Below are 23,132 nucleotides of genomic sequence, written 5' to 3' on the forward strand. Positions count from 1 at the left end.
ATGGTTATAAATCTATAGTTTTAATTTATTATAGTATATCTGAACAATTTTTGGGGGATTTGAACAATTTTTTGTGGATAAAAACTAGACGCTTATATATTATGCATGCGTTAATGCAAAATATTAAAAAAAAAGATTGTATAAATCTAAACTCATAAAAATTCCGCGATGATTATTGCACGGAAAAAACAGTATAGTAGGTTCACCTACCATACTGTTTTTTTCCGTGTATATTTCATTATCGATTCAAATTGAAACAATCGGATACGGTTGCAAATCAAGCCTACGGATAAAGAAATGGGACGGCGGCAGTTAATCTATAATACACACGAACGTATTTTATTCACAACCGTTAACCAATAAACGAGCCGATGATAATTTTACACTTATTTAAACGCTACGATCTATCACAATGTATTTTCTGTGTCTTTTCTCTTTCCTTTCGCGGATGTATAGAAATATATCTGGCTAAATGTGCTAAAGCTATTTAAAATTAATCGCGCCTCGCAATGCGCCACAGACATTTACACATAAAACGTTACAACAATACATATGTACATAGGTATAAGCTAAATTCGTAATGGAAAACAATGGAATCAATATTCCTGCTGGATATGTCGTGAAGGCATAAAGCTAGATCTACGTACGATTTGGTCCGATCTTCCGTAAATTCGAAATTTTCGAAAATATTATAAACAATCCGTTAATATGGCCGATCTAATCACCATAATCGTAATGCAATTTTAAAGTGAAACTGTAGAAGACATCGGTATTCAATCCAAGGTTAAAAAGACATTGGTAAGTACAATATTGTGCATACAGATTCCAATTTGCACGATTGGAAGTATATATATATTGTACTATTATATAATTATATTCCTAAGAATATTATATTCTCTTTTTCTTTCTTCCTCCCTCTCTCTTCAATATTCTTATTAAATTATTTCTTTCCTTTTTAATTTAGCGAAAATTCTAGCTATGGACTAATATCGTCTTATTTGTACTTACTTTTCTAGACAGAATAGAGAGAGGAGCGTTATTGTATTTCAATTTAATAATATAAAGTACATCGACTTTTGTTTATTTATTGCACTATATATCGTTAATGGAAATATTCGAGAGGAGTAATTGCGCCACTTCCCGCTTAAGTTTGCGACTTTGCCGAACGCATGCGTCGTAGAAAAATATAGGGACGAACGGGGAAGTGACGTAAGTCAACGACACGTGAGCGGATGTGTGTCGTTTCGCGAATTTTGATCTACATTTTCTTTACACACACACACACACACACACACACACACACACACACACACACACCGCACACACACACACGTGGTAACGTTCAAGATAGCTTATTCTCCTCCCTGATGCAGTCCATTGAGAAAACTGATTAGCTGACCGACTCTCGTAGACGAGACCACATACTCGACAAAACTTTTCGCACGATAACCAGAATACACGGACTAGCGTAAGTACTATTGCTCGAGCAGGGAGATTTGCTCGTGCGCTTCACCGTCGGAAATGCTGAACGTTTCGATCCTCCTGCCGGGATGAGTTATCTTTTTTTGTCATAGTTTCGTATGCTTCACACTGTCCGTCCAGTAATTCTGTATTGTCATCGCTTCCAGCGAGTTTAGGAACGAGTCATTATCCAAGCTGTACATCTCCTCCGAGTTGTCCTGCGAAAATAAAAGATAGCTTTCTTGACTGACCCGAAAATTTTATCATACTTATCTAAAGCTTCATTAAGAATTAAGAATATTTATTATAGATATTAGAAATGTATTCTTTAAGCTTGTTTAAAGTATAACGTGCGTTTCAATTAATTATTTTCAGACCAGAAGAATTATCTATATGATAATTAATACTAACGCGAATGGTGGAATCGTCGATGTAACCGGAGCTATCGGGATTGCTGCATTTATCACTGTTCAATGTTTGCGGAGGGTTCAAGTACTTGCGCCTGAAAAGAGAGCGAAACAGAACCAACGCATTATACACGCGAAATTCTGATATTTAATGAGCGCAATTAAAAACACATTAAAACTTCCTTACCTGTATATAATGAATCCGAGACTACCCATTGTACTGAGCAGGGCCACAGTTGCTAAACAACTGCCGGTTATGGCGGCTATACCCGCGGCGGATGTCCCCGAACTTTGCTGTTCGGCCTTGTTGCTGTCATTGGTATAATCGGAAGATTGATTGTCTCCCTGCATTTGATCCCTCTGGAAGTGTTGCGTGATGAAAGTATTCCTAGCTCTGCTCAGACGAGTAGATTCGCTCACGCCAACTGCACATATTTTTTTCACGTCATCATTAATGATTTTCGAAACGCCCCGAGTCTTTCGCGTGTTCGCTAAACGCTAACTAAAGTCTACAACGACTCTGCAACAGTCTTGTTTCTAGTGTATTATGCGACAAATAAAATAATGATTTAAATTTAATTCTTTTGTCAATCAACAGGTTAAATGTGTCGGAACTTTTCTCAATTGGCACCCATACATTGATAAAAGAGTGAAAAATTATGCATTGCCAGAAGGATTAAGTTGAAAAGTGAAACAGAATTAACAAGTATGAGAAAGGAGGCCAACCAGGATGCGCAAAAATCATCATAAATTAAAATAACAACGCTAATCTTTTATCGCGCGATATCCAACATCATCATGATTGCTAATGACTCGCGCGATTATTCTCTCGCTTTGTGTAAAATTCTTCCGAAGAGAGTTCACCTTCGAGGATAGACGCAGCCGTGGCAAAGTGCTGCGTCTGGGCCACCTCCTCGTCGATCTCGACCTCGTCTTCGGACCGATTGAACGTCCTGATCGCGGCGTTGCTGGCAACGCCGGCCGCGGATAGGGACGTCACGTGAGAAGATCTCGTCCTGTTCAGCGACGACAGGTCGGCCCTGGTCATCTCCTCTTGGAGAGGCAACACGGTGAGATCCTCGACCTCGTCGAAGCTGACGTTCCTGCTGCCGGCGCCGCTCGACTGATTGTACCTCTCCTCCTGATCGTACTTGGACCTGCCCGACGACTTGCTCGTCGTCAGAATCCACGTGATCCTGGTGTCCTTCTTCGTGGTCGGGTTCCTGATCCTCTCGATGATGCGCTGCGCCGGCGTAGTCGCGCCGAGCGGCACAACCTCGGAGATATTCCCGCGGAAGCTCGTCGAGGACTCGTCGACGACCTCGTGTCCGGTGCTACCGCGCGATTGTTCCAACAGCAACGAAGCTACGGTGGTGACGGGTTGTTGCCTGTCACCCACTACGGCCGTGTTCGTCTGGGGATAGAGACCAATGGCCTTGGCGATGCGAAAGCTCGGCCTGGGTGTCTTCGACGAGCGATAGATATCCTCGGTATTGATCGACCGGGGGGACGTCGTTCTCGGGGATGGCTGAGGCTGCTGATTGATGGGATCCGACGTGGTAGACGGGAAGGGACTCCCAAGAATCACTGTCAAAGGAAAATAATGTTGCATATCGAATAGAAAATAATTATCATCGTACTTATTTCTACGAAATCTTGCGAAAAATTATAACAATTTCGTTATAAAAAATATCTTAATTAAAATATTTAATTATATGAATTATATGAAAATAATTTAAAAAGTTATATGAATTATATGAATTATATGAAAATAATGTAAAAAAGTATTACAGTTAATTATAATTAAATTTTAATAATGGAAACTGCATTCATTCGATTGTATAAAGCAGAAGAGATGTTATCCGAACTTTTCTATCTCGCGAGCAAAAGGAATATATTTAATAGAAAAAAATATAAAAAAAATAAAAAACCGATTATTGGCATTAATAAGCTTGTTATGCTAAGATATTCGAGAAAAAAATCTGATACAATGACTCACCAAGAAATTGCGCGGTAACCCAGAACCAATGCATCCACCAATGTAACGTCATCGCGTCATCTGGATGTATCTGGAAACACGTATGCACCTTTGTATAAAATGAACCAACGTGCAACAAACGCGAGAGTGATCGATCATCACGTCTTACAACTAGTTCAAGTGTATTAAAATGCCATTTAGGCTCGAACACGAACGAACGAATGGCTGATGTTGGTCACTTCGTTAAAGAGAAGGTTAAAATTACGGTGAGTAATCCACTATTGCTCAATCGCGAGATCTGTGAGTCATTGTGGCAAGAGGAAATCTTAAGATCGGCTCCCGATTCCAGGTAAACAATAAGGATTGTAAAATATAACTCGATAAAATCGTATCAAATATCCTTGATAAATATCTCGCATTTATTATTAATTATTAAAATAAATTATTAAATCGCGCACTGCTAATTTCCTTATGTCATATATTACTTAATAAACTGCAATTAAAAAATCCCAAATTTAAAAAAAGAAATGTTTCTTCTAATTATTTAATAAACTGTAATTAAAAAATATATAATTAAAAAAATATTTCTTTTATGAAAATTTTTTTCGAATCATAGTTTTTGATTGATTGCCTGATAATAAATGTCACATGTAATAAACTGTATGAATATTTTGCAAATATAATTGCATTAATTAAATATGGTAATAATAATCAACGAAACCTGACGACTTCGACAACCTAAGAGGAGAAGACCTAAGAGAGGCATCGGACGGAGCAAACCCTAAGATGAGTATATTTATTATTAGTTGTTATATAAATCACGTACGTGCATTAATCCGGCCGACCAATGCAGCTGCTTGTAACGCAATCTTAAGTGCTTATACACGGCCAGAGCATCTGTAGCGTTAGAAGCGAGCCTTACGGCTCGCTGTTCGGTCTGATAAACTCGAAGGAAACGCGCCTCTAATTGCAGATTAAGTGGTAGCAGATCGTGGTAAATACATTAAAGGTAAAATCGAGTCGTGATTAAATTGCATCTTTTCACCCCAAAAATGGAGATCATATATCATGGAGATCCTTTGAGAATAAATATTAAAATTATTTTTGTTTCATTAGAGTTACAAAATTTTTTTTTGATAAATTAAAAAAACGTTTATGCTTAACAGGTGTAAAATTTAATTTTTTTTCATTACAGAAAAATATTATCAAAATGTAAGTATTTGTAATTTATTTGTAGAATATTAATGATCTCCTGTAGTAATTTTTTTTTAATTGAATAAATTTATAATAATTTATTTATATAGAATATTAATGCTCTCCTCTGTATAGTGATTTTGTATTGAAGGTGGAACATTCGTGCGTCCCTTTGTGCATCGAGTGGCGCAAAATGTGGCGGAAAGAAGCGACACGTTGAAGAGGATACAGCGCGACGTCATGCTCCGTTGATTGCAACCAGTTGCAACTCGCAACTTGTATTTCATGGCATTACTTAAGGATCGACGTAGCGATTTTTCAATTTTATCGTCCGACGAAAGAGAAACTTGTCCGACAATCGCGAGCAAAAATCCTATCGAAATATTCTCTGGGAAAAAATCCCCACCTGAGATATTAATTTTGTCACCTAATTTAACACGTGCGTGTTGAATCTTTTAATTTTTAATATTACATTAACAATCTGTAAGTGTTTTAAAAGATGAACAATATGTGCAAAGGAAATTGAAGTGTGTTTGAGACTATACTCTTGCGAAATCTCGCATAGATGTTAAGTTTCTGATGTTCTTCTGTGCACATCAGGTGCTGTTTTAAACGTGAAAGGATTTTAAGTCAAAGCCGCAGGCGTTCTATTTTCTTCCACACACGCCAACGATAAAATCAATGAATGGATTCAGTTTATAAAAATCGCTGCCTTCCAATACATTGTTTACGTACATTATACCTTTATTCACATTTCAATAAATGTAGGACAAAACACAACTGTCTAACGCTCATTCTAAAGCGCGCGTCTTGTTTTATTTTAATAAATTTCAAAATTCTCAAAATTAATCTAAAGGAGAGAAAATTATTTAAAATAAATTAATAAATAGACTAATATATAAATAGACTAAATAAATGAATAAATATAAAATGGAAAATTTCGAAAATAGTTTTCGGAATTAGATATTTCATTTGCCTTCTCAAAAGTGTAACAAATATAATAAATAAATAAAATATATGATGTATGATAATAATAAAAATAAATGAGAAAATAAATATGTATAACAATTCTTAATTTAAGAAGTTAAAAATTTTCAAAATTAATAAAAGAGAGAAAATTATTCTACATAAATTGATGTATAGACAAATAAATATAAAATGGAAACGATTCACGGTGTCTTCGATATAATTTTGATATAAATACTTTTATTGATAGAAATCACATTCAAACTTTAAAAAATGGACATCTTAGTCACTTTCGAAATTAGACATCTCATTCATCTTCTCACGAGTATGACAAATAAATTAATGAAAATAAATACACGATAATGATAAAAATAGATGAGAAAATATATATCATATAACAAATTCTTAGTTGAAGAAGCTCAAAATTCTCGTACGAATTTCTAGCGTTAAAAATCTCCATCGCAGACATCCTGCCGTTCGGAGGCTGCGAAAACGAGCCTTCCTCCAAAGTAATTACAGAATTAAGGAGCATGCGAGACACACGTTGTACAGTTAGTCAAGCCGGTCATGCTCCTCCGAGCATATACATATAACCAGTCGCACCTTTGCGCGGATACGTGACTACGTTGATAGAATCGGAAGAAAGAAGAGACCGAGATGCCCCCCGAAGAGAGAGAGTCGTCGCAATTTTTTCCCACAGGATAATTCAGACTTAATAAAGGCACCGGAATAAAAGGCTCCCGCTCCTCTTTTCTGCGAGCGACAAAGGGTCCAACCTCGTTGACACAACGCACCCTTCGCACATCGGGTGTGACTTCATTCATGGACCGGAAACGCTCGCGACCTCGCACGACGTAACGCGTCCGGAATAAAGCGAGCGCAGGAACGTGGCTAGATAAATTTTGCGACGTGATTCCGACATTCTCCAAAGTGTAAAATAAAATTAAAAATTTCTTTTTATTTAAAAAAGTTTTAAAAAAATATATTAAATAAAAGATATAAATAAAAGAAATTTTTTTCCCTTTCTAAAAAAAGGCATGTTATTGACATTGTTGTCGCTTTTCTGCGATACTAATTGGCTGTCTCGATTCGCGTTGTGCATTATATTCATAGCATCGAGCAGCTGTCATCGCGAGAGTTAGCAGTATGTTTGACAGTTTGTCCAAAATAAAATAAAATAAAATAAAAAGTATTATAATATATTATATTACTTAAAATATATTATTTTAATTATAATAATATATTGTAAATAAAATAATATGTTATAATATATAGTTATAATATATGTATACTTTATCTGCGATTAATATTTTTTGACGCAGAAATCAGCTAATAACTGTCAAAAATATAAATCGAATTTAAAATATTAAAACATATTATTATTTTATTTTATTTTGGACAAACTGTCAAACTGCTAACCCTCGCAATGACAGCCTCGATGCTATGAATATAATTTACAATGCATATTGAGGCAGCTAATCAACATCACAAAAAAGAGGCAACTTTTAGGCAGCTTGCGAATACAGAATTATGCGCGATTCCATTTTAAAATCAATGGACTATTTTATTCTCAATTTAGCGTATTCTCAATTTAGTCAATATCTCATAAATGATTAATTTAACGCTGCTATATCTTTTCGCGTATATATTACAGATTGTTTCGAAATACACTGTGCACAGAGATGAAAATAAAGTTGAAAAAAAATCTATTTTCCGAAAAATTTGGAAATTGTTTGACGTCTCTTCTTTCAGCGACAAGAAGAATTTTCGCAAAAAAAAGGAACACTCGATCAATTAGCTTAAAATTAAAATTTCACAGTACAGATTATATATATATATATATATATATATATATATATATATATATATATACTTGCGAGAATTGACTTGACATGCCTTTTTTAAAAAAGGCCTAGAACAACACAAGCTCGCGCAACGCGCGCACTATTCCTCAAATTTATTTATGTTAAAAAGAATTATACAGAAATCAGCTGATAACTGTCAAAAAATATTAATCGAGTTTAAAGTCCTATAACATTTTATTTAAAACATATTATTATTTTAATTTTCATAACATAATATTATTTTAAAATTTATTTAGCAAATTAACGCTTTAATCAGCTGATGTATGTCAAAAATATTAATAAAGCGTAAATTGGCTAATTAAAATTTAAAAATAATAATTAATTATAAAAATTAAAATAGTAATATGTTGAAAATAATAAATTATAATGCTTTATCTAGGATTAATATTTTTTCACAGTTATCAGCTGATTTCTGCGTCAAAAAATATTAATCGCGGACAAACTATACATATATTATAACATGATTTTATTTACAACATATTATAATTATAATAATATATTTTAAGTAATATAATATGTTATAATACTTTATCCGCAATTAATATTTTTGACAGAAATCAGCTGATTAAAACGTTAATTTGTTAATTAATTTTAAAATAAGAATATGTAATAAAATTTATAAAATAATATGCTTTAAATAAAATGTTATAGTACTTTAAACTCGATTAAAACTTTTTGACATTTATCAGCTGATTTCTGTCAAAAAATATTATTCGAGTTTAAAGTATTATAACATATTATTTATAACATTATTATTTTAATTTTTATAGCATATTTTTATTTGGGCAAGAACATATGTATTTAGATTAAAAAATTAACTCCAGCACGATTATTTAAATATCTCATATTACTTATGTGTCATATTTAAAAAATTATATTATTAAAGCAAATGAGCTGGGATTATTTCTTACTAAACTGCATAGTAAAATTAATCAAACATATTTAATATTTTATTGTAAGAGATATTATTATTGTGATAAATATTAATCAGAGAAATTCTCATAAAATTCTTTCCATATCATATTGTCCCACGATTACCATGATTTTCAGGGTAAATTTTAAGATAAAATCCTCTGTGTTTATTACTTACAAAATATTATAATTTTAATTATAATAATATGTTGCAGATATGTAAATAATATTATACGAGTATGTGTATAATATATTCTTTTAATATAAACTTATTTGTCCGCGATTAATATTTTTTGGAAAAAGCAGCTCATAACTGTCAAAAATATTAATCCAATTTAAAATATTAAAACATATATTATTATTTAATTTAATTTAATTTTGGATAAACTGTCAAACTGCTGATCCTCGCGATGATTGTCAACAATAATTGCGGGAATCGATTTAACATGTTTTTTTTTAGAAAAGGACTAGAACAACACAAGCGCGCGTTATTCTTCAATTTTATGTTAAAAAGAATGATACAGAAATCAGCTGATATAACTGTCAAAAAATATTAATCGAGTTTAAAAAGTACTATAACATTTTATTTATAACATATCATTATTTTACTTTTTATGTCATAATATTATTTTAAAATTTAATTAACGCTTTATTTTTTGACAGAAATCAGCTGATTAAAGCGTTAATTTGTTTGCTAATTAAATTTTAAAATAAGAATGTGTTATAAAAATTAATATAATATGTTTTAAATAATATGTTATAATTTTCCTTAAATTCGATTAATATTTTTGACAGTTATCAGGTGCTTTCTATCAAAAAATATTAATCGCAGATAAGGCATTATATCATATTATTTACAACATATTTCCATTTAAATTTTTATAACCTATTATTTTAAAATTTAATTAGCAAATTAACGATTTATTAGTATTTTTTGATAGAAATTAGCTGATTAAAATATTAATTTGTTAATTAAATTTTAAAAGAATAATTAGTAATAACAATTATATAATAATGTTTTAAATAAAATGTTATAGTATGTTTAAACTCGATTAATAACTTTTGACAGTTATTAACTGATTTCTGTGAAAAAATATTAATCGAGTTTAAAGTACTATAACATTTTATTTAAAACATATTATTACTTTATAATTTTTATTACATACTATTATTTTAAAATTTAATTAACAAATTAATGCTTTAGTCAGCTGATTTCTGTCAAAAAATCAAGTTTAAACAAACTTTATATAAAAATATCATTCTTTTTATATAAAATCGAAGAATGGCGCGCGTAGCGCGCGCTTATGTTGTTCTAGTAAATATAAAAAAAGTAATAAATTAAAAAGGCTCTGACATATAAATCCAAAATCAGGTGTGAAAAGGGCTAATAAAAGCTGAGGATGATCCTAAGGAAGGTTCAAAATAATTAAAGAGGAATTTAGAAATAATTTTGTGGCCTAATATTTGACGCCTAGCTTTTATTAATCTTTTTTTATGCTTAATTTTGCAAAAATATAAAGACTTTTGAGTCTAAAATTATTTGAACAAATTTATCTAGTTCTTTTTCTTCCTTTTTATTTTTTTTCGGCGATACTTGCTTAAGTTTAAATGTTATTTCAAGATGGAGTGTATTTTGAAATTATTTCAACACGCGGAGATGAGATATACTCCCGATGTTAAAGCGCGATTCACCTCACATATTCGCGATAATCGCGATGCGAGCAGCAACACGGGCCGATGATGATGCTGTCACGGTCAGCTGATCTTCGTAAATAAAGACACGCGTCCGGTTTATCCGCCGACGCCTCGATAAATTCCAAAGCGGATTGAACGCAGATCCAATTTAAGCCGCGTTTTACGCGAATCTAGCGGCATCGCGCCGCGTTCCATTTCGTTTCGAGATCGAAAAAAAGAGATAAACGCGAATAAAGCAGCATATATTACATACTCGGGTCGCGCTACCGCATCTACTACCTAGTTAATTCGCGTTGTTATGTACGAAACGAATTAGAACGCGTAAGCACACATTTACGCTTCCGTAAATATAATACGATATCCCGCAAACTATGAAATTGCAAGCAGAGAAAAAAATTGCGCTGCACATCGCGCCTTGCATAATCGCCACTTCCGCATGTTCTACTTGCCCTACTTCGTTTTTAGGTCGAAAAAAAAACAAGAAAATAGGATATAAAATGCACCTAATTATAAATGTGCCGTTAACGCGCTTGTAATTGTTGCTCGCATTAACGATCGCTGATTAATTGTGTCTAGAGTATCTGATGTTATGAAAAAATAAAGTCGAGATCGATAGAAGCTCCATTACCAAAATAGATAATTGCATCTTAATCTTAAAATTGCATTTTATTTAAATCGGGAAAAATTTATGCGATTATATACAGACTGTACACTCGAGAGAAAATGTCAAACTAAAATTCTTTATCGCACCAAAATTAAAATCTTTTTTGTGAAATTATGTCGACGTATATTGGAAGATTAAATCGCTTATTAGTCTCATTAGCGACATCGTAATCCAGCTTCGAATCGACTAGTTACGAATTTTAAAATATTAGAATAACACAAGCGCGCGCTATTCGATTTTATATAAAAAAGAATGATATTTTTAAATAAAGTTTTTTTAAATTTGATTAATATATTTTTTGACAGAAATCAGCTGATTAAAGCGTTAATTTGTTAATTAAATTTTAAAATAATAGTATGTCAAAATTATAAAATAATAATATGTTTTAAATAAAATGTTATAGTACTTTAAACTCGAATAATATTTTTTGACAGATATCAGCTGATAACTGTCAAAAAATATTAATCGAGTTTAAAGTACTATAACATTTTATTTAAAACATTATTATTTTATAATTTTTGTCATACTATTATTTTAGAATTTAATTAACATAAAAATTAAAATAATAATATGTTATGATTCCTTAAACTCGATTAATATTTTTGACAGTTATCAGCTGATTTCTGTGAAAAAATATTAATCGCAGATAAGGCATTATAACATATTGTTTACAACATATTACTATTTTACATTTTATAACATATTATTTTAAAATTTAATTAACACAAATTAACGCTTTAATCAGCTAATTTCTGTAATTTTAAAATATCGTTTGTTGAGAGATACAATTATAAATTTATTTCAACAGAGACAATTTGAATTATTTCTGCTAATTCAATAATAAGAGTTTAGGAGCTCTCAATATTGAAAAACAATTTTTATAACTTAAATCGATGCAACTATAAGAACACACCTTGGAGGAGTAAATTCGCGTAGGAGGCATTCACTTCCACGTTCCGTTCCATTTGATTTTCAGACCAAAGAGATAATTGATTTAATGAATTCGCTTCTATCGCGCACTGGCTTTATATATTTACTGCTCTTCGTGAAAGCTCGTAAAAAAAATTGCGTTCCACGCAGCAACGTGCAATCCGAGTTCAACAACCGACGCGTCTATAAAGTTCTCCGAAGCGGATACAGCGCGTTTTAATATCGTAAATTAGCGACACAATTCGGGGAGAAGTTTCCAACTTTTCTACCGTTTATGCGTTATTTTATCCAAGACTGCAATCTTTCACCGTGATCACCGTTTTTCTGCAGCTTCACGGAGATCATTATCTTGTTTATGTCTCACGTCGCGAGAAATTGCAACGCAATTTATTGTCTATGATATCATGCTGTCGAATTACAGTGTCGAGTCACGTAATCGTGGCAATCATCCTGCTAAATTGCAATCTTTTTGCGCAAACCTTGACTTTGTCATCTTCGTATATAAAGTGTATGTGTGTATCTAAAAGATAAAACATCCTTGACGTAACTTTGACAATTGCGTGTATGAACGAATTTTTAAAATTAAATTATCAAAAAATAATATTGAAAAATTATTATTATTCTTTTTTTTAAATAATATACTTGACACAGCGCGAAAGTTTCGCTGTTCAAGTCCGTTGCTTTCGATCTTCGAATCTGATGTAGAACACCCGATAAAAAAAAAGTGGAAGAAGTGTGCGACAGGATACGACATCGCTGGAGCATGACGTGGAAGTGCGTATTTTGCCTCTTGGTCGTACAATTCTGCGGAAAGACCGTGATAAAAAGTAACGTAACAGCATTGAGTGAAAACTGGTTTCTTTGCACTTGAATCACTTTCCACGTTTCACGTATCTCAAGGTTAATTTAAGCTACATTTAATATAAAAATAGAATTGAGTTATATTAGACGATCTAATCGAAATTATTACAAACAGGACACTCTTCAGAAATCAGCGTCAGTGTTTTCGAAAAGATATATTCTACAATTTTATTTCAGCGCGATTTCTCCATTAAAAAATTAAAAATTTATAAAATAAAAAAGCTTTTCATTTTGTTATTTTCGCAAACTGCATACACCACTAAAAATTTGGCCCTTTCATTATTATTAAATAAAATGAAAATATTATTATTAAATAATATTATTATATTAAAATATTATAATATAACGCTATAATATATAATAAAAAATATAATGCGACATATGCGAAGGAGATACTTTACGCAAAAACAACATCTGTTCTTATTACAACGCAGCGAACCGAGAGAGAAAAAAATATTACTGCGGTTCTTGCGCAATCATAAATCATCGGACCGCGAAGATTGTCAGATTGTCGAGTAACGCTTTATCGAGCGAAATGCATCGAGAGAGGTGAAATATGGTTGAATCTTCGCGCGGTTGAATTAACATTTCGAGGATAAGTGGCGAACTAACGAGAACTGTAAAATGAATCGCGATTTGTCGCGAAAGCGAATTATTATCAAGCAGAATCGCGCGAAGCTAATAGGCCGTGAACTGATTAACTCGGTCTCTCTTCTCGGCCTCCTCGGTTTTTTTTTTTTTTCAGTCATTGTCTAATAAAACGCGAAGAGGGGTTAAATTCATCCCTCATCATTATTATTATATTTTGATTTCTCGAATCATCGCGCTCGTGCGCGAAAAACTTTGCATCGTTAGAAGAGAGAATTTTTCTTTTTTGTTTGATATCTGAAATTGCTTTCCTTTCTGTGAATCGTCGTTCACAACTCGAAAAGCCCGGCGAGGCATCATTTTTCATTTTTCACATTTGTGTTTTCTCGTTGGATAGTGCGCAGCTGTGCGGAGAAGCTTTTTATCGTAATCTTTTTCTGTCGCCAAAGTGATAAAGAACAAACGCATTATGTTTTATGTTATATATAACGCAACCGTTTATTATAATACTTGCAATTTATGAAGCGCAAAAAATGTAGAAAAAAATACGAAGATATTTTGTGAAGTAAATGGCTTAATAAATCGATTAATGTAGGTAGTCTACATATTTATATACAACTGATCAATTTTTTATATTTCCTCTAGCTTTCTTTCAAAATTTATCCCTTATTTCATAATAAAATATTTAGAATAATTTCTATAAAATATTTAGAATGCGAAATGTTTAATCGTGAGCGTGTGATTAAATCTATAAATAAATATAAAAAGACTGAAAACAGTCTTTTCTCATATAAGTTCTAAGCCTTATTTATTCAAATTAATGCTCCTCGATCTCGCAACAAAAAAAAAAAAAAAAAAGAGAGAGAGAGAGAGAGAGAGAGAGAAAGAGAATCTGAAATTTAAAAATTCAGCAAAATCGAAAATAATGCTACGAGCAGAGAGAAAGAAATTATTAAAGAAATGTCAGTCTTTCGGAGCGAATTTTTAAATGCAGCTGTGCGGCTGATCGTCTCCGATATACCATATTTTGCAATTAAAATAAACTTTTACACATATACGCACACACATACGTGTACTCCGATCGCAATCTAATTTCCTCCGGATAAGTTTCACCGTATTCGTATATATTTCGGAATAACACGGTCCCGATTGTAGAACAAACGACGTGAGATCGCTTTTTTTCGTCCAATTAATCTTACATAAAAGTGTATCGCGCGTGAGAACTTCGACCGTTAAATAGGAATTAAATAGGAATTAGTCTACTAATTGTATAAGAAAACTCTGCATATTAAAATCCGTGTCACCTAAAAATGATGATAAATGGTGCGTTGAGAGTCTTAAAAGGCGTTCGACGTCCGCAAACTTTTCGACGAAGAAATATTCCAGCCAACGAGAGGCAAAAAAATTTTTTAATTTAACGCGATGAAAATTTCATGCATTTCCTTGTCAATAATCGTTATGCAAATCTTTTCGCAGAGACGTTTTTGCGCTTTGCAATAATTTTTCAGAAGAAAATTGTCGTAATTAATTAGAATCATGAAAATGACAAATTGATAGTGTATAATATTTGTAACTGAAATAATAAATAAAAAAGTAATATAGATGTTATATTTAAGTAACGCAAATAATGCAAAAAATATATATTATTTGCAAAGCCTTTCGTATGAAAACAATTATTTATATTATAATCATTATTATATATATTAATTCTACAAATAAATTCCTTTATCAGTATAATTTATATATATTACACGATATAAACGCGAATATCTTTTTTCTAATTAATGATGTTCTATCGAACATCGCTTTTAGATGTGGTTGATCAGGTCTATTAAATGTAGATTACTACTTCTCGTCACTTCCTTGGTACTTTCGCAATCGCAATCACGTGTGGATAAGTGAAGTAAAAGCGTGAGATAGCAGTCGTAAAATGCGCGATTCCAAGTCCGCAACACCACTACATTAAATGACGATTTGTGCTCGAAGAATTATAAATAGATAGACTACGATGTATTATTAACTATTAATACTTTTTTTCATTATTCAATCAACTGCATGCACTAGCGCATTCTGACGTCACTATTTTCCTTGGTATTATGCTTAACTTTTATATCATTTTGTTGATCTCATTTTAATTTTTTTAAAAATTTTTAAATATTTTTTTCATTAAATTTTTTTTATTTTTTATTCTTTTTTCTCTAAAATCCACTAGTAGACTGTATGTGAAAAATATATAGGTATGACGCAGCAGATATTATTTAACCGGAATTTAACGTAATTATGTAAAGTTCATTCGTTCGTATCTTAATTAATAATCCGACCTTGCGCGCCGAAATTCCATAGAGATTTGTAATCGTTGCTCGTCACGAAACTTGCTTGCTTAATATAATAAGAAATTATTATTATCAGCGTAAGGCCCTGCGCACGATAGAGAAAATATTAGGAATAAATATTAAATATTAGGAATAAGAATTATTTTAAAATAATAAAATCAAAAAGATTAATATAAAAATATAAATTCGGATATAAAGGACTAGTAAGGACTAATAAGCTAATAAGAGCCTTTTATACTTGAATTAGTATTTTTATATTAGAGTTTTTCCGATTTTATTATTTTAAAATAATTCTTAATCCTAATATTTAATATTTATTCCTAATATTTTTCCTATTGTGCGCAGGACCTTACGATCGACGAATATTACAATGAAAATCTTTCCCGAGGCGCAAGAGAAGTTTTCCTCCTACACCAGGTAGATTTTCAGACGGTCTGACCTATTCTTTGTAACAGAGTTTCTTTCAGGTACTTCTTTGGAGCCCCTATTGTCTTCCACTATTGTCGAGCACCTTTTTGCAGTTTCTCCGAGAGCGACATAGTTTCGTCAAACAATCGGTGTCGCTCTTCTAGTATTTTTATCCTCGCAAAAAAGCAGGGGAAAAATAGTTTTTAGTTCATCGACTGTGCGTCGTTGCTAGATACATCACGATTGACACTTTCACTTCGATAGCAGTATTATTTCCGTTCGGAGAATCGCGAAAAATATATGAACACTTTCGAAAGTCTACTTTAAGAACGACAGACTTCTTTTTCTAGCCTGGCTATTTTTAAAAATATCTATCAAGATTATTGTACATTTATTCAAATATGCATGTAAAATTTATCGCATTTTTTAAACCTAACTTTAATGTTTTTTATTTGCGGTTTTTTTTTTTAAGTTTCAGCAATATAATAATATATTCGGAAGAAAATCTTTATATAAAAACTACGAATAAAAATGTAGACGATAGTAGAAACCGAGTAGAACGAATCTATTAGTAACATCACTGTTTGCGAAAATTATGAAGGAATTTTATCGGAGATATTTCTGCGGTAGATTAAACTCGGATTGTGCCCGTGAAAGAAAGACAGATAAAATCTCTTCGTTTATGATCGAAAGTTCGGATGAGTTCATCCGTATTGGCAATTACATTCGATTCTGCGAGAAAGAGAAATTCATAGAAATCTACGCTATATATAATCCCATTCAATATATATAATATATAATATATATACATGCGATTTTCTCTAAACACATTAATTTCATTCACTTTTCACGATGGTATCCGAATTGCCATTGGACGATATCGACGCGAAATTCGATAAATTACATTCGTAATTATAATTTATCGCCCGGGCTCTGCTATAATCTAATCTAATCTAATCGATCGCGCTCGGCCTACAAATTGATTCCGAACATAACTAGTCGCTAGCCCATATATTTTGAAGAGAATGTACAATTAATTACACCGGCTTAATTGATACTAAGTGCGGAATGAGCCAGCGAAGTATTATGACACGCATCATTCCCTTTGACATGCTTTCATATATCGATTATGTCGCTTTTATATGGTAGACGTATCCTGGTTAATGTACAATATTAATAGAGGCCTCTCCGCTTTTATTTTACTCGTAATTCACCGCGTAATTTACATTTAATGATCGTATGTGTGCATTAAATGGAAATATTATGTTATTTCAATCGCGCGATAAAACATTTTCATGCGAGTTTCTCTCGAAACTTTCGTGGAATATTTATTGTTCAGTTCGACATATTCATGTTATATAACAAATGGATGCTTAACAGATATAATAAAAACGTATTTTATGCAGCTATCTCGGCGCCTGGGGAGAGTATGAAAGGCAATCGCGATGTCAATTTATTGCAAATGTGGCTTTTATCGAGTAAAATATTGTCCATATGTATGCTGTTTGAACATGGAACATTGTACGAATAGCAAGCATATTAAAAGTAGAAAGATATATTAAACCGATAATAATTGAATTATGGCATTTCAGATTAAAAATATTTCAAAGGACGCTCTCCCTTTTCTTCTATAAAAATCAATTCGACAAATATATATCGAAGAAATATTTTTAAAAAGTTACGCATTTATATAAATCACATGGAAAAAAGCAAAGCTCTCTCGATTAGGTCGAAGAATCATGTCGATGAGTAAAGTAAATGTAATTAGTTGTTCCAAGAAGTCTCTCTTTCTCTACGTGAACATTTTATGAGACATTCGTTAATGACGAATGCGTGTGCAGTAAAAAGGATCGTCGCATTATCAAGTTAGCATTACTTAACCGACATTTAAGTGACATTAGCTGACGCATCGATTTATATAGCTCGTCGTCGTTTCGACACGTGGAATGTTTCGCGGTAAAATTGCAAAAATGTTAAAATTTATCGCACTCTATAAGAATTTCTAAGAATTTCCTTCACGCGGGAGATAATAAATTGCAATATATATATACTCTATTCCTGCAAAAAAAGAGAGAGAAAGAGAGCTGCTGCAGCTACACCAAGTCACGCATGCGTTGTTACAAAACTAGCGAAAGTAAAGATTCGCTTTCGCAGCTGTTTAATATTTGTAAGCCCGCGTTGCGTATATACGAGCCAATTATAAACGAAATGCGAAAAAAAATACGCGTTAGAGTGATCGAATTGATATAGATATGCGAAAGTGCATCTCTCTCTTTCTTCAAGATTCTGCTTCGTTTTAATTCAACCTCCCTGGCTCCAGACATGCGCTCGAATCATTTTAATGAAAACACTTTCCGGAGTAAACTATATCGATGAGAAGTTTGCGTACAATAATTTTCAGCACAACAAAGATAGCGATATATTGCTTATAACTTTGTTAATTAATGCGGCTATACAATGTTGAACTTTTAAAGTTAAATTTTCGTGCGGAATAGTTCCGGATAATATTCCATTCGAAATAAAGTAAGAGAATGTAATATATTCGAATAATTTTGAGCAACTGCACACAACGATGCGATTATAATTAATATTATTACGCATCTCTTGCTCATGATTTTTTTTCAAACTCTGTTTCAAACGATCGGATTTCGCAACTAAAATCCGAGATTAAATTCAATTTTCTATTCAATTTAATATCCTAATGTGTACTATGACATGTATTTCATGAATTTTTACTTACACAAATATTTTCTGCATTACATCGCAAAATACACACAAAAAATCATTCTATTGTTAAGAAAAATGATTATTCAGTTTATTTTTCTTCTTTTAAGTAACAATTAGCTTTAACAATAAATTTGAATAAATTTGATAAACTTATGAAACAATAAGTAATATTATTATAGTATATATTTATAGTATATATTTTTCTGTGTGTAGAATTCTGTGAATTAAATAACCATTAATTGTGAATTAAATAACGATTGTTTGTAAATTAAAATAACTATTAATTTTATATCGCACTCGAATTCTTTCGTTTTTCTCTCTTTATCCATAAAAAAAATGACAGATTTCAAAGAATTTCAACGCGGCAAAGAGGTATGTAAAATAGAGATACGTTTTTGAATCCTTTGGCAAAAAATCTTTTATATAGAAGCGCGATTTATTTAAAAAACTGGAAAAACGTATGCTGTAAAAAGACACGAAAAAGAGAGACAGGCGGTTTGCACGTGCAGGGAGGTCACACGGTTGGTGCACACGCATAGCAAGGTGCGAAGGTTCGTTAAGTGGCAGCATGCCATTTTAGAGTCGCAATTAGCGCGACTCATCTCTGCGACACGGACGCCTATGTACGTCACGCGCGAGAGAAAAAAAAAATTAGTTTCCCGCTGCGGCAACGTGTCATCGTATATATATGCGACAATTCGCTCCGTCAAATAAAATTAAGTACGATCGATAATAAGTGGAAATTTTTTTTCGGACCGTTTAATCGTAACTGACATTATTACAATGTCGAGAAGGAGACACGATAAATGGGAAAGTTATGCCACATTTCTTTTTGCCAAAATTTCATCTAACTTTATCGATAAATTTCGCGGTTAATTATACGTAATTATTCATAGTCTTATGCATCATTAATGTATCTCTGCGTAATTTATTTTCTAAGAAATGTATTAATTGTTCTTTATTAAAATAGTTTGGAGACGTTTCGAGATGTAGAGTATCTCGACATTTTTACAATTTAATAACATTGTGAAAAGTGGGATCTTAAAAAACGATTATGACTACTGTAGAGTGTTTTTTTTTATGGCGATGTGAATGGACAAAATTGATTTTGTCCATGATTACAATGTTGTAGAAAATACGTCAAAAGGATAATTCTACTGAAAACTATGTCAACATGTAACAATTGTCGCGTTTTTGAAAAGGATTGGACTTTCTGTGCAAAAATTATATTTAGTTTAATTTTTATTCATACAATGACATTTTTATGTCATTTTCTAAAATTATATTTTCAAATCATATTATCTAGCGTTTCAAAACGTTTGAATTTTCCAATTTTCATGAATATGCTTTAATGTAACAAAAAGAAAATATATAATTCACTTTCGCACGAGTTTCAAGCGAATTTGCTTTCAAATTTAGTTTTCATCTCCATTGATTTTTGATTTAAAGTAAAATAAAAAGGTTAAAGTATATATTAAAGTTTACGAAACATTTTCCAAGTACTAACCGCGCGATGGATTATTATATAGAATTATTATTTTTATATTAACGCATGTCGAGAGATATCCTTAAATTATCTCTAATAAAAGAATGTGACGAGAATGAATCGTGCAATAAATAATTTGCGACATAGAAAATTTGAGTCATAAAAAATTTTCCACACGCAACCTGAGCGTGCAGATAAATACAAATCAATCGGTCAGATTATAATACTCGATGAGGGAGAAAGAGAGAGATGGTTCGTTCATAATAGGATTACTAGGTGCACCTCTGTAGGTCATCGCGTCATCATGAAGCCCGCAATGGATATCTTTTAATCATTGCAGCAACGTGACCTGCATCTACAACGCACAGAGTTGCTTTGATCAACGACGAAAATCGCTGATGCATCTCTCTCGCACGTAACACAATAGTACAGAATTTTATGCAACTTAGGTAAAGCCTTGGCGCGCGTCAAAGTGATACGAGAGCAAAGCTGATGCTAGAGAGAAAGAGAGTGGTTGATTGTTTCACTCTTCAACCGCGATAACCGGAGAGGAGAAGCGACGAGGAATTTCCTCTTCCCTTTGAACGCATCCTGATGATAAGACGGATAAGATGCTGCGGAAAAGAAACCGCGTTTGTCGACGAATCTAGATTAGATAATATCGCTGGATCTTGCGTAAAAGCGTTTGCGCGAAAAGTGTTAATTTTGGTGGAAAATCTGACGCAACGTAGAATTTTTCATACATTCGGATGTTGCATACATTCCAGTCCGTTTGTTTTTTCGAATTCCTCGCGACAACACAATAGATTTTAAATATTCATCGATGATGTATCTAAAACGGCGGGAAAATATCTCGCGAAATTTCTTTACATAATCGTTTTCCGCTTTGTATGAAGGAAAGATTTTTTTTGCACAATGCAATCGACAAGTTCACAGGTGATGATGATGATTCGACGGGAACCGGGAAGAGGAGAAGCCTTTCACTTAACTATTTTTCCGCGATTCTCGTTGTGGAAGCGACATAGCACAATAGGTTCCTCCACCGAGAATCGGTGCATTTCGGAAGAAGACACGGGTCCATTCTTCGCAAACGCGAGCAGATGTTACGAAAGTAAAATGTAAACTTCGTTCCGGTCGTTCGCACGACACACGGAGGAAATAGGGACTTCCTGTGCGGAAATCCGCGACCCTCGAGACGGGAAGCCCGAGGGAGAACGCGGGTGAAATTGGAGGAACAGCTGAGCGAACAATTACGGTACACGAGTATTACAATCACATGGGCAAGCAACGTTCCTTGGAAATACCAAGTAAGATCAAATTTTCGATAGTGCGATGTAAAAACATGATCTAACAGTGAAAAGAGTTTATTTATATATTTAAAATTGTAATTTATATATTTAAATATTATTTTAATTTATTTAATTTTTTAATTCTCTAATTTTACCTGAATTTGAAAGAAATATTTAATTTCAACGAAATTTCTTTTTTCATATAATAATATCATGTATTTTAACTTCCTAGATTGTGTGAAAGTATCTATATATGTATTATTTAAATAATATAGATTGAAATTAATTCAGAAAGATAAATTTAACATATCGAGCAATTTATATATTTAAATACTATTTTAATTTATTTAATTTTTTAATTCCCTAATTTTACCTGAATTTGAAATAAATATTTAATTTCAACGAAATTTGTTTTTCATATAATAATATCATATATTTTAACTTCCTAGATTGTGTGAAAGTATCTATATATGTATTATTTAAATAATTTAGATTGAAATTAATTCAGAAAGATAAATTTAACATATCGAGCAATGAAAGTTGCATATCAAAAGTACTTGTTTGAAGAAAAAATATTAAGACATGAACAAATAATTAAAACTCAAGATATTTCTCTCGATATCGCGCGACAACGGCAATTAAAATAAATTAATTAAAAAACTGAGAGAGGATTTATCTTGTAAAGAAGTTTTTGTATCGATAAATATCTCCGTGATATAAATACATATACATATACCTACACCAGATTTCATCACAATAAATAATTAATTTGCAAAATGACTTTTTTTCTCATATTATTGCGAAATAAAAGCGAATACATCGTTTTTAGACCAAATCTATATATGTATATGAATTTTTTTATTCGAAAATAGAATTACTAGAAAATTTATTTATATTTTAATATCTTCTCCCCTCACCACAGATATATATTACGGCAATTCCTCGGATTTTCTTTTCCAAGAAAAGTTCTCTTTCTTATCTCCAAAAAAAAGTATCGAAACATCGGAAGTACAATTCCACAGAGTGAACAATGTGCTCTGGGGCGCTTTATTCGAAGTATCAAAGTGTGAGAATCTCGCGGAAGTCTCAAAGAAGAGACGAATAAAAGAATTTATCTCGAAATACGCTCCGGCTATACGAAGGTGCGCCGTCGAGCGTGAAGGAAAAAAAAAGGAAGTGGAGACGCGTGTCAGGTCGGCACGCCTGGAACGCGGACTATTTCTGGACATTCCGCGAAGAACTCGTCATTCGTTGCGAAAAAATTCGGTTCCTGGTTGAGCTAAGTTGTTCCAAAAGTAATCAAAAAAATTAATAAATCGAAATCGCAATATCTCCTTTAGAGATCTCGTTCGCGAATTTATTTTCGTG

At 32.3% G+C, this 23,132-nt stretch overlaps 1 protein-coding gene and 1 long non-coding RNA gene across 4 annotated transcripts in view; one reads left to right on the forward strand and one right to left on the reverse strand.

Moving 5' to 3' along the window:
* Nucleotides 1-318: 318 nt before the first annotated feature.
* The window catches only part of LOC145943307 (uncharacterized), a 64,255-nt gene continuing 41,441 nt past the window's right edge, over nt 319-23,132 (reverse strand). For 2 of the 3 annotated variants that reach the window (XM_083050806.1, XM_083050808.1), the window contains 5 exons: nt 3,868-3,937; nt 2,733-3,455; nt 2,056-2,293; nt 1,873-1,963; nt 319-1,679 (listed from right to left, as the gene is read on the reverse strand). In XM_083050806.1, coding sequence (XP_082906932.1) covers nt 1,569-1,679; nt 1,873-1,963; nt 2,056-2,293; nt 2,733-3,455; nt 3,868-3,937 — 1,233 coding nt within the window. In that variant the 3' untranslated portion in view covers nt 319-1,568. Of the gene's footprint in view, nt 1,680-1,872; nt 1,964-2,055; nt 2,294-2,732; nt 3,456-3,867; nt 3,938-12,055; nt 12,377-23,132 lie in introns of those variants that run through there. The other variant, XM_083050807.1, reaches the window with a different exon arrangement.
* On the forward strand, nt 3,968-5,931 carry LOC145943310 (uncharacterized). Its single transcript, XR_014426497.1, has 3 exons — nt 3,968-4,855; nt 5,042-5,058; nt 5,192-5,931. It is a non-coding gene; the product is annotated as an uncharacterized LOC145943310 (long non-coding RNA).

This window comes from Prenolepis imparis, unplaced genomic scaffold, assembly GCF_030444845.1.
Source record: "Prenolepis imparis isolate NDT839.2.m4 unplaced genomic scaffold, iyPreImpa1.0 SCAF_11, whole genome shotgun sequence".
Classification (NCBI taxonomy): Eukaryota; Metazoa; Arthropoda; class Insecta; order Hymenoptera; family Formicidae; genus Prenolepis; species Prenolepis imparis.